General features: G+C 45.1%; 1 protein-coding gene across 1 annotated transcript in view; it reads left to right on the top strand.

Moving 5' to 3' along the window:
* The window catches only part of CXHXorf66 (chromosome X CXorf66 homolog), a 29304-nt gene extending 17894 nt beyond the window's left edge, over positions 1–11410 (top strand). The window contains 2 exon segments of the mRNA XM_065900277.1: positions 10998–11115; positions 11266–11410. Of these exon segments, the coding sequence (XP_065756349.1) occupies positions 10998–11115; positions 11266–11410 (263 nt within the window).
* Positions 11411–12345: the final 935 nt, after the last annotated feature.

The raw sequence follows: 12345 nt of genomic DNA, 5'->3' as shown, positions 1-12345 counted from the left end.
CTTGGCACCTCCTCCTGCCATATTGCTGCCCCTCCTCAATCCATACCTGTGGCCTCATGGTAAGTTACCTATGACCAAATGATTTAAGGTCAAAAAGAAATACATGAGCCTGGTTTACACAAAACTCTGCATAGATAAGCTGGCACCATCTTAAAGTGGATGACTGCATCACTACAATCCCACCATGGGGTGCCCTGAAGAGACACTAGGGAAGGCAAATCTTCCCAGTGGACAGAACTTTGAGCAACACATCTGGTTGTCTATTGTGCCCAGGAGAGATGGCCTGAGGTACGGATCTACTCTGACTCACAGGCAGTGACCAATGGGTTGGCCAGGGACTTAGAACAAGTTCCTAACAGCAATCTAAATATTGCCACTTGGAAACCTGAAATTTTATCTACTTAAAAATAGCATATAGAGTTTCCCTGGTGGCGCAGTGGTTGGAAGTCTGCCTGCCGGTGCAGGGGACACGGGTTCGAGCACTGGTCTGGGAGGATCCCACATGCCGCGGAGCAACCGGGCCCGTGAGCCACAACTGCTGAGCCTGCGTGTCTGGAGCCTGTGCTCTGCAACAAGAGAGGCCGCGATAGTGAGAGGCCCGCGCATCGCGATGAGGAGTGGCCCCTACTTGCTGCAACTAGGGAAAGCCCTCACACAGAAATGAAGACCCAACACAGTCAAAAATAAATAATAAATAAAATTTTAAAAAATAGCATATAAAAGTAAGAAGTAATTTAACAAACCATCCAATCCCCTCATTTTCCCATGGGGAAAATAAGGTCCAGAGAATATACGTGATTGGTCCAAAGGGAACCCTAAATAACAGCGAGAATTGACATCTCCTGGATCTCAGTTTAGGTCTCTCTCCATAACAGCACATCCATAATCACTCATTCCTTTGTCAACATTCCTTTAGCTTCAACAATGTGTTACGCTCTTCCGTGGAAAATAGGCATAAAGATCAATAAGGCATGGTCCCTGCCCTCAAGAAGCTCTTGTGTTTGTTATGTGTTTTGTGCATATTGGTGCATTATACTTATATCCTGTGACAAGAAATAAGTGAAACCAAAATGGCAAATACTTTTTCAAGTAGGGCAGACCGAATACTTGCCGAAGAGTGCCAAATGGAATTACAAATACTAGAAAGTGAGCCAGTAAGAACTATATGACTTAAAACAGACACCAACAGAGATATTAATTAATGCAAGGTTGGATTTGATTCTTAAGGGGAGTTTGCATCACTATCACTGCTGGGAAGAGAGCCATTTTTAATGGATTTTGATGGCATCCTGCCTGAGTCTTAGTACGTAAAAGTTGGCCTGGGTGAGATAAAAGTTGAATTAGTTGATCAGGAAGCCTGAAGGATGGTACAATCTGCCATTATTTTAAACAGTAGAAAGCGACTGAAATAGGGTGGTTGAGTACCCAAAGGGTTTGTTAATTTTCAGATCTGAGCTTCAAATTCTATTCTTTGATTCCTTAGGAAGCTCCGTTCCCTTCCCAATTGACCTTTCTCACAAAAACTAAAAAAGATAGAGACGGTTCACTCCTGTGCATCCTCTTCATCTAAGACTGTTCAACTCACTCTCTCCTCTCTCAGCCTTCTTCCCTGTCTTAGAAGAGGAAGGGTCCCTCCTCCCCCCTCGACCTGAGCCTCCTGTTCTCCAGTCCATCCCCTCTTACCTCATTTCACACCCAGCTTCCTCAATCATCATTTCTTTCTGAAATCTTCAGCTTCTTTCTACAGAATCTTTCCCTCTCTGCTTTTTTTTTTTTTTTTTTTTTTTTTTTTTTGCAGTATGTGGGCCTCTCACTGTTGTGGCCTCTCCCGTTGTGGAGCACAGGCTCCGGACGCGCAGGCTCCGGACGCGCAGGCTCAGCAGCCATGGCTCACGGGCCCAGCCGCTCCGCGGCATGTGGGATCTTCCCGGACCCGGGCACGAACCCGCGTCCCCTGCATCGGCAGGCGGACTCTCAACCACTGCGCCACCAGGGAAGCCCCCTCTCTGCTTTTAAACATGTATAGGTCTCCTTTAGTTTGGGGAGAAAAAAAAAAGCCGCTTAATCCTGATGGCCCTCTAGCAACGGCCCTCCTAGCAATTGTACAATCCTTTTTCCTTCTTCCACCATCAAGCTTTGCAAATGAATGGATTACATCTATAAACTCCTGCAATCTGGCTTCCAGCCCAACCACCACTGAAACTGAATTCTTAAGGCTCATGCAGGATTTCTGAAGCATTAAATGAAATAGTTCTCCTCAGTTCTGATTACCCTTGACCAGGGTAAACTTTTTTTTTTTTTTTCTGCATTGGGTCTTTGTTGCTGTGCGCGGGCTTTCTCCAGTTGCGCTGAGCAGGGGCTATACTCTTCCTTGCGGTGTGCAGGCTTCTCACTGCGGTGGCTTCTCTTGCTGTGGAGCACGGGCTCTAGGCGCGCGGGCTTCAGTAGCTGTGGTGCGTGGGCTTCAGTAGTTGTGGCACGTGGGCTCAGTAGCTATGCCTCGTAGACTCTAGAGCGCAGGCTCAGTAGTTGTGGCACATGGGCTTAGTTGCTCCGGGGCATGTGGGATCTTCCCGGACCAAGGCTCGAACCCGTGTTCCCTGCATTGGCAGGCGGATTCTAAATCACTGCGCCACCAGGGCAGCCCCAGGGGTAAACTTTTGAGGTTTAGAGCATCTTATATCAAGGTCTTAAACCACATTTTCCATGCATACTATACCTTTTTATTAGAGCATTCTATTGTTACTTCAACATAGTTAAAACTGAACTCCCAATTTTTTCCATTCATGTTCCCTCTGAATGATTTTCCTATGTACGACTGATGGTGAGCCCTATGAGAGCAGGGATCACATCTCTCATGCACATTACTATGGCTCCAGCACACTGCCTGGATGTAATCAACATTCAATAAACTTTTGTTGAAATGAATAAATGAATAAACCTTTTCTTCCATGCTCTGAGCCTTAATTCCTTAGAGTCATTTTGGATTCACCTCTCTCCTTTGTTCCATAAATTAAATCAGTGATGAAATCTTGCCAATTATGACTTCAAAATGTGGTGGTTAAGGGTATGGATTTGGAGTCAGGTGGACCTGTTTGACTCTTTGCTCTGCTATTGTCAAGCTGTGACATTGAGCAAGTTCCCTAACCTCTCAGTTTCTTCACCTGTAAAATGAGGATAGTAATGGTATCTTATGCGGTTAATGAGAATAAATGAGGTAATGTGTATAAAGTGCTTAGCACAGTGTCTGGCACATTGCAAATGTTCAATAAATGATAGCTATAAAATTGTCTTTCACTGCTCCCCACTGTGAACTCAGGCTCCCCTAGGAAGGTCTGTTTACTACTTCATATCTTTGCTGTTTCTCTTGGCTGGAATGCTCTCCTTCCTTTCTGCGCATTCAAAATGCTATTTACTCTTTTTGTTAAGTTTTTTTAAGTAATACATATTCATGGTTTAAAAGTTAAATAGAAAAAAAAAGTTAAATAGATTAATAAGACTTTTTAAAGCAAAAGAGCAGACCTCTACTCCATCCTTCCCAACTTCTGATCTGTACTAGTAAAGCAACCACTTTCAATAATCTTAGCTGTTTCCTCTAATATTCTGTATTTCTAAATAATGTACTTATACTGATGCTCTTGATCTTTCCATTTTTAGATAGTACTTACTGCCTTCTTATCATGGAAGATAAAGATTTAGACCTCTTACAACACCATCCTTTCCAACTTGCTTTCCCTTCATTCTACAAAAGAGTTTTTTAATTTGGTAAAACAGTAAGGCAGTGTTCATTATTATGGCTATGTAAATGTCTTTCAGTTTGGAGCCAAACAGTATTTTATCACGACTCATTTACCTGCTTGAGCAACTTTCACTTTTTCCTGGAGTTAAAAACTGCATTGGTTTTTCTTAGTTTGTTTGTTTATATGTATCGATTACTAATTCTTCACTAATTTTCTCATACCTGTAAAACATTTCTGAATACCACTCTGCATATCATCAAACACATCAGGTAATCTATTAGCTACTTTAAAAAATTCTTTTCTCTAGATACATCCTTCCTGTATCCCTCCATCTTCCTACTCTCCTCTGGCCTGGCTGATCTTTAGGTGTGCCACATAGCTGTCTACCGCAAACTTTCTTTCATTATCATCTGGGGAATTCCCTTCACTTCTCTTTTATGTTTATCCCCTGTTTCTCGATGTCTTCCTCTTTCTTGGTTTACTCTTTCATATGATGGAATGAATATTCCAGGGCTTCCTAGAAGGGAGGTAAAAATTTTAGATCATTTACTACTCCTGCATGTGGACCCATTGCTCCTATAGGCAGGTCCACTAACCATTTACTGGAATATTTTTGCCTCCACATCTTTGCCATTCTCCTCCTTAGAATGCTCTCCTACTTCCAGTCCGTGTCTCCAAACGCTATTTGTATTTTCAAATTGATTCTTATTTTTACAAAAATAATGCACGTACATAGTTTAAAAGTTAATTATAAGGAAAAAGACAAGGTTGCACACTCTCACCACTATTATTCAACATAGTTTTGGAAGTTTTAGCCACAGCAATCAGAGAAGAAAAGGAAATAAAAGGAATCCAAATCAGAGAAGAAAAAGTAAAGCTGTCACTGTTTGCAGGTGACATGATACTATACACAGAGAATCCTAAAGATGCTACCAGAAAACTACTAGAGCTAATCAATGGATTTGGTAAAGTAGCAGGATACAAAATTAATGCACAGAAATCTCTGGCATTCCTATACACTAATGATGAAAAATCTGAAAGAGAAATTAAGGAAACACTCCCATTTACCACTGCAACAAAAAGAATAAAATATCTAGGAATAAACCTACCTAAGGAAACAAAAGACCTGTATGCAGAAAATTATAAGACACTGATGAAAGAAATTATAGATGATACAAATAGATGGAGAGATATACCATGTTCCTGGATTGGAAGAATCAACATTGTGAAAATGACTCTACTAGCCAAAGCAATCTACAGATTCAATGCAATCCCTATCAAACCACCACTGGCATTTTTCACAGAACTAGAACAAAAAATTTCACAATTTATATGGAAACACAAAAGACCTCGAATAGCCAAAGCAATCTTGAGAAAGAAAAACAGAGGTGGAGGAATCAGGCTCCCTGACTTCAGACTATACTACAAAGCTACAGTAATCAAGACAATATGGTACTGGCACAAGAACAGAAATATAGATCAATGGAACAGGATAGAAAGCCCAGAGATAAACCCATGCGCATATGGTCACCTTATTTTTGATAAAGGAGGCAAGAATATACAATGGAGAAAAGACAGCCTCTTCAATAAGTGGTGCTGGGAAAACTGAACAGCTACGTGTAAAAGAATGAAATTAGAACACTCCCTAACACCATACACAAAAATAAACTCAAAATGGATTAAAGACCTAAATGTAAGGCCAGACACTATCAAACTCTTAGAGGAAAACATAGGCAGAACACTCTATGACATAAATCACAGCAAGATCCTTTTTGACCCACCTACTAGAGAAATGGAAATAAAAACAAAACTAAACAAATGGGACCTAATGAAACTTCAAAGCTTTAGCTTTTCCTTTGCCCAGCAAAGGAAACCATAAACAAGATGAAAAGACAAGATGAAAAAACAATGGGAGAAAATATTTGCAAATGAAGCAACTGACAAAGGATTAATCTCCAAAATTTACAAGCACCTCATGCAGCTCAATAACAAAAAAACAAACAACCCAATCCCAAAATGGGCAGAAGACCTGAATAGACATTTCTCCAAAGAAGACATACAGACTGCCAACAAACACATGAAAGAATGCTCAACATCACTAATCATTAGAGAAATGCAAATCAGAACTACAATGAGGTATCACCTCACACCAGTCAGAATGGCCATCATCAAAAAATCTACAAACAATAAATGCTGGAGAGGGTGTGGAGAAAAGGGAACCCTCTTGCACTGTTGGTGGGAGTGTAAATTGATACAGCCACTATGAAGAACAATATGGAGGTTCCTTAAAAGAACAAAAATAGGGCTTCCCTGGTGGCGCAGTGGTTGAGAGTCTGCCTGCTGATGCAGGGGACACAGGTTCGTGCCTCGGTCTGGGAAGATCCCACATGCCGTGGAGCGGCTGGGCCCGTGAGCCATGGCTGCTGAGCCTGTGTGTCTGGAGCCTGTGCTCCACAACGGGAGAGGCCACAACAGTGAGAGGCCCGCATACCGCAAAAAAAAAAACCAAAAAAGAAAAAAATAGAACTGCCATATGACCCACAATCCCACTCCTGGGCATATACCCTCAGAAAACCATAATTCAAAAAGAGTCACGTACCACAATGTTCATTGCAGCTCTATTTACAATAGCCAGGACATGGAAGCAACCTAAGTGTCCGTCGACAGATGAATGGATAAGGAAGATGTGGTGTAGTGAGGTGGATGGACCTAGAGTCTGTCATACAGAGTGAAGCAAGTCAGAAAGAAAAAAACAAATACTGTATGCTAACACATATATATGGAATCTAAAAAAAAAATGGTTCTGAAGAACCTAGGGGCAGGACAGGAATAAAGACGAAGACGTAGACAATGGACCTGAGGACACGGGGAGGGGGAAGGGTAAGCTAGGACGAAGTGAGAGAGTGGTATGGACTTATATATACTACCAAATGTAAAATAGATAGCTAGTGGGAAGCAGCCGCATAGCACAGGGAGATCAGCTCGGTGCTTTGTGACCACCTAGAGGGGTGGGATAGGGAGGGTGGGAGGGAGACACAACAGGGAGGAGATATGGAGATGTATGTATATGTACAGCTGATTCACTTTGTTATACAGCAGAAACTAACACACCATTGTAAAGCAATTATACTCCAATAAAGATGTTAAAAAAAAAGCAGTTGGTACGAAAAAGGAAAAAAAAAGTTAATTATAAGACTTGTAAAGAGGGGCTTCCCTGGTGGTGCAGTGGTTAAGAATCCGCCTGGCAATGCAGGGGATACGGGTTCGATCCCTGGTCTGGGAAGATCCCACATGCCGCAGAGCAACTAAGCCCATGCACCACAACTACTGAGCCTGTGCTCTAGAGCCTACGTGCCACAAGTACTGAGCCCTCATGCTACAGCTACTGAAGCCCGTGTGCCTAGAGCCCGTGCTCCGCAACAAGAGAAGCCACCACAATGAGAAGCCTGCACACCGCAATGAAGAGTAGCCCCTGCTCACCACAACTAGAGAAAGCCTGCATGCAGCAACGAAGACCCAACACAGCCAAAAATAAATAAATAAAAATTAAAAAAAAAAGACTTGTGAAGAGATAAAATAGAAGTCCGTTATCCCCTTCTTCTCCATTCTCAATTCGTACTCCTAGAGGCAAGCACTATTCATTATTTTAGCTGTTTCTTCTGGTATTTACCACATTATTTCTAAATAAAATAACTACAGTGAGATATTTTGACTTAATGACTTCCTATTTGGGAAGATAAAGATTTAGTCTTCTTATGCCACATCCTCTCCAACCTGTTCTCTATATTCCCAATATAGTTTAGCAGGATGTAGAATTCTGAATCAGAAATCATCTTCTCTGAATCTTGAAGGCCAAAATATATCCCAGTGAGTTCACCGTAGTTCGTAGTGATTGCCTTTTCCCTTCCCCTGAAATAAAATACCCCATCCTTTGAACAATCAGTTCTAGGACCGTGCATGTCTTTGATATGATTACTAGAATACACCTACTTCCCCTTTTTGAAAAGCAAAATGATATTAGATCATCCACAATCCCCTTGGACTTCTGTTCTCCATGATTACTAACCTCATTTGTCAGTACAGTACCCTCGGTGTAATTAATATGGGCTATTTGGAGCACTATAACAGGGAGCCCTGATCTCATCTGACAAAGTGACATTTAAGTTGAGATCTGAAAGATGAATAGCAAAGGCTGTGAAAGCATTCCCGCAGAGATGGCTGCAAGTGCAAAATCTGTCAGGGGAAAAAGAACTTTGGGAACTCAAGGGATAAAAGGTGGCCAGTGGAGTGTAGCTTGGTGAGTAAGGGGGAGAGAAGGCTCACTGGAGGCTAGAGAGGAAGGCAGCGGTCAGAGAATTCAGAACCTTGTAGTTGAGGTTAAGGCAAGATTTGGGACTTATCCTAAAAGCAATGAGCAGCTACTGAAAAGTCATAAGCAGGGGAGTGATTTGATCTGATTTGTCTTCCAAAGACTTCTGTGGTTGCAGGGTGGGGAATGAATTGGAAGGGGCCAATAGTTAGGAAGATATGGGTAAAATTGGTTTTACATCAACGTTAAGGCCAGCTTTGTAAGGGAGAAAGAAATTTCAAATGGGCAAAAGGTAGTCTTATGAGGTATTTTGGGGGTTTTTGTTTTATTTATTTATTTATTTATTTATGGCTGCGTTGGGTCTTCCGTTGCGGCAAGCAGGGGCTACTCTAGTTGTGGCACATGGGCTCAGTAGTTGTGGCTCACGGATTCTAGAGCATAGGCTCAGTAGTTGTGGCACACGGGCTTAGTTGCTCCGCGGCATGTGGGATCATCCCGGACCAGACCAGGGCTTAAACCCGTGTCCCCTGTATTGGCAGGCAGATTCTTAACCTCTGCGCCACCAGGGAAGTCCTTATGAGGTATTTTGAAAGCTCAGCGGAGACCTTTGAATTTCTTCAACTTGCTGATGGCCGTGATAGAGATGTTGATATAACAGCTTCAATTTTTTTTTCTTTCTTTTCTTAGTATTAGACGAGGAAGTGACTCTTCCTTCTCATCATTCCCCTCCTGCTAGATCCCTGAATTGCTGATCAACCAACTGATCCCAGAAGCAATTTGCTCCCCTCCTTCCCAAGCATGGACTGATGAATCCGGTGCCCTAGTGGGTGTTCTGCCCATTTCCCATGGTGAGATTTCTGAGGGGTTGAGGTAGAAGGTGGGAAAGAGCAACTGGGGTGATAGAGAAGAAGGGCTTCCAAAGGGCTTGCACAGAAATAGGGCAGCAGGACTGAAATGGTCAAGGAACATTTTCCCTTCCCTTTCCGAGACAGTACAAATTATATCTAGTCAAGATGGGAATAAGGACAGAAGACCGCTTCCTCTGAACTCCTGCCTGCAGGAGCCTGGGGCTTCTACTGCAGTCAGCTGATGTACCACAAGAGTTGGTGTTATATACCAAGAGGTCTGACAGTTTAGACAGGAGGAAGTTAGTTTTTGCAGTTCTGTTTATGGAACTGGCCAAATGAAAATGCTGGGTGATGGTCCACTTTTCATAGCCAGTGACAACAGCTTTCTACAACACCTGGGTTTCTTTTGGAAGCTGTGAAGAGGCACTGAAAAGAACAAAAATAATTTCTTCTTATCTAAAAAAAACACCTCACAAAGGAAAGAAAATCTAAAGGATGGGTGTGTGAGAGTAACTCTAATTCAGGTTGAGTTTGGATATGGAAATAAATTACCTTGCACAAATTTCATGTTTTGCTGAGCATATTTATGTGGAATTGCATTTTTATAGTCAAGCAAATTAATCTGGACCCAAGAGTATAGGTGTTGTGATGAAATAAATTAGGAGGACAGAGAGATGGTGAAATTACAATAACAAATGAAAATATGACCAACAATACTGCCATATCTTGGGAGATTCTAAAAGCCTTGCTTTTAAGCTGGGCAACGTGGCAATGGCATGTGAGAAAATACACAATGATGTGTGAGAGAATACTGAAAAACAATTTCCAGTTCTCTAAATTTTTTTAAGTTGATCTGTTTGAATCTATAAGCTAAGTACATTTTTTCCATTCATTTAACAAAATTGAATATGGAAAGATATTACTTATTATTTATTAGTAAGCACTTGCATCCCCAAATGTCTAAATTCATTTTCTATTACCAATTTTATTGATAAGGATGTATTTTATTGATAAGGATTCTAGACTTATACCTAGAACAAATAGCAATATGCTCTTCCACCTCCAAATTCCAGTCAGTGTCTAGAATAGTGCCTGCCACATAGTAGGTGTTCAACAATTAGTGAATTAAATTACGTTAGTCATTCTGCTCAATAAAAGTAAAGCTAGAAAATACACTTTTTCTATTTGAAAATAAATCTTTGAAAGAGTAGAGAGCAAAACCTTAGATCCATTTTGCCAATAAAATAAAATATCCTAATATCTGACTAACAGACATCTAACATAAATCTTAAAAATCACTAGATACAGCCTTAAGTGTGAGTAAACACAAGGAACCATCATAGGGAAAGAACTGGAAACGCACGGTTTTACTTCTTGGCAATTAGGACAGTTTGGGAACATACCTTAAGTCTCCTGCGTTTGCACTTCAATGAGGATGGGTACTCGTGGCTCGCACTATCAAGTGCAAACTTCTAGGGTGTTTCTGAAGATCCTTTTGGGTTTGAGTTCCTCCGGGCCGTGCCCGCCCACACGTGCTGGGCGTCTGCCAAGACGGTGTGCTCTTTTTCTTAGATTCTCCGGCACTTCCTCACCGACCTCTCCCTCCACCCTGGATTTTGCCCACTGCGCTCCTTCTAAAGCCTTCTCATATTGTAGGGTCCAGTTTAACCTCCAGCGCTTTCGAGAAAGCTTCCCCGACCCCCTTTTCAGATTTACTAGCGCTCTCAGCACTTGGCACCTCTAGTCTAGCAGCCATTACTTCTAACCTGTTGTTTTGGCACGTGGGTAGCCCTGACCAGAGCGCGACACCTCCCCGCGCTCTGGTCAGGGGAGGTCTTTTAAGAAGTCGCCGTGTCCAGCCCTTAACACAGCCTGGTGCAAAGAAAATGCCCAGGAAAGGTCTGTTGAAATGAATCTAAACCCCAGAGGGGAAAAGGAGAAGCGCTTGCGCCCAGCAGTAAAGGCCCTTCACGACCCAAGGGTAGGCCCGCGGTGTAGCTGGCCCCTATCTCCAGCGGCACACTGGCAGAAGGTGGCACGGTAGAGGCTCGTGGAGATGCCCCTGAACTTCCTTTACTTATTTCTTCCTTACTTTTTCAGAGGAATCTGAACGTTCTGCTCCAACAGCCTCGGGGCACGCCGTAAAGAGCGGTGCAAACCGGGCGACGTGGGGTTGGGACGGCCAGTCTCGTGGCAATTCTAGCCTCGGCTTTCATATGTAATGTTTAAAGTTTCGCAAATTCCAGTTCTAAACTAGGAGCCGAGAGGGTGGAGAGCGTTTCCCGGTGCACAATTTTTCGCGTCCTAGGGAAGGCTCCGGGTATTCGAGGCTTTGCCTCACGTATCCTTTTCACATTTCCCACCGCAGGGAATCTACCAGGCGCTCCTGGCCTCCACTTCCAGCCCGAGCTGAGAACCGCGGTTCGGCCCAGCAGTCTCAGCCGCTTCCTCCTTCAACCCTCTGGGCAAATCCCGTGCGGGCGTGTGGGGGAGCTCCCAGCCCGCAGTACTAGGAGGAATAGGGGCGCGGCGGGACTACAACTCCCAGGTTGCTCTGGGAAAAGCGAGGGGGTGGGGACGAGAGGGAGGAGTTTGGGGAAGGGGGGTTGTCAGGGAAATCCCGCCCCGCTGCACAGCAGCAGCGACACAAAGCCTGACTTTACAACCTGATAGAGAAAGTGGAAGTGAGACGGTTTAGGTGGGGAGACAGGACGAGAGAAAGAACCAGAGGAGGGAAAGCCGCGTAGGTGGGAGCGGAGCGAAGCAAGGGTAGTGGGGAGACCCGCGCCTTTCCAGATGAGGAGGGGGCGGCTTTCGTAACTAATCCCCCCGCCCGCGCCCCGCCCCGCTCCGCCCCGCCCGCGCTGGGGTCTCTACAGCGCCCTGCCGGTCCCGGCTCCTCGCGCAGACCCCGGCTCCGCCCCGCCGGGAAGCGGGGAGCCCGGCTGTCTGGCGGGTTTGGGGCGGGCCGGCAGGCTGCACCGTGGCTCCCCAGCCTGGGTGCGAGACGAAAGCGCCGGGCGGGCGACGCGGCTGCCGCGGACTGAGGAGGGGCTGCGAGCGAAGCGGCGCGGCGGACGAGTTAGGGCCGGGGCAGGGCAGGCTGTGGCTCCCGCCCGAGCCAGGGGAGTAGTTTCGGGCTGAGGCGAGGTGAGGCGCGGGGCGCCTCGGGAGGGTCCCCGGTGGCCGCGAGCGGGGCGGAAGCACGCGGGCTGGCCGTAGGGAGGGCGGGCTGTGGCTCCGCGCCGGGGAAGAGTGCAGACGGCGGGGTGCCGAACCTGGCGCTGGTGGAGCGATCGGGGCGGCCCCCCTCCCTGCAGGAGGAGCCTAGCGCTCCTCCGCCATCCTTCCCCTGCGCGCTCGGCTCGCTTTCTCCGCGGGCTGCTGCGGGAGCGGTGGGGCGGCGGAGCTGGGGGAACGGCGGGGCCGCCGTCCCCGGGACGGGCGG

The sequence above is a fragment of the Phocoena phocoena genome, chromosome X (assembly GCF_963924675.1).
Source record: "Phocoena phocoena chromosome X, mPhoPho1.1, whole genome shotgun sequence".
Taxonomy (NCBI): Eukaryota; Metazoa; Chordata; class Mammalia; order Artiodactyla; family Phocoenidae; genus Phocoena; species Phocoena phocoena.
Note: the sequence above shows the minus strand (reverse complement) of the source record. Positions and strands in the feature narration are given on the sequence as shown.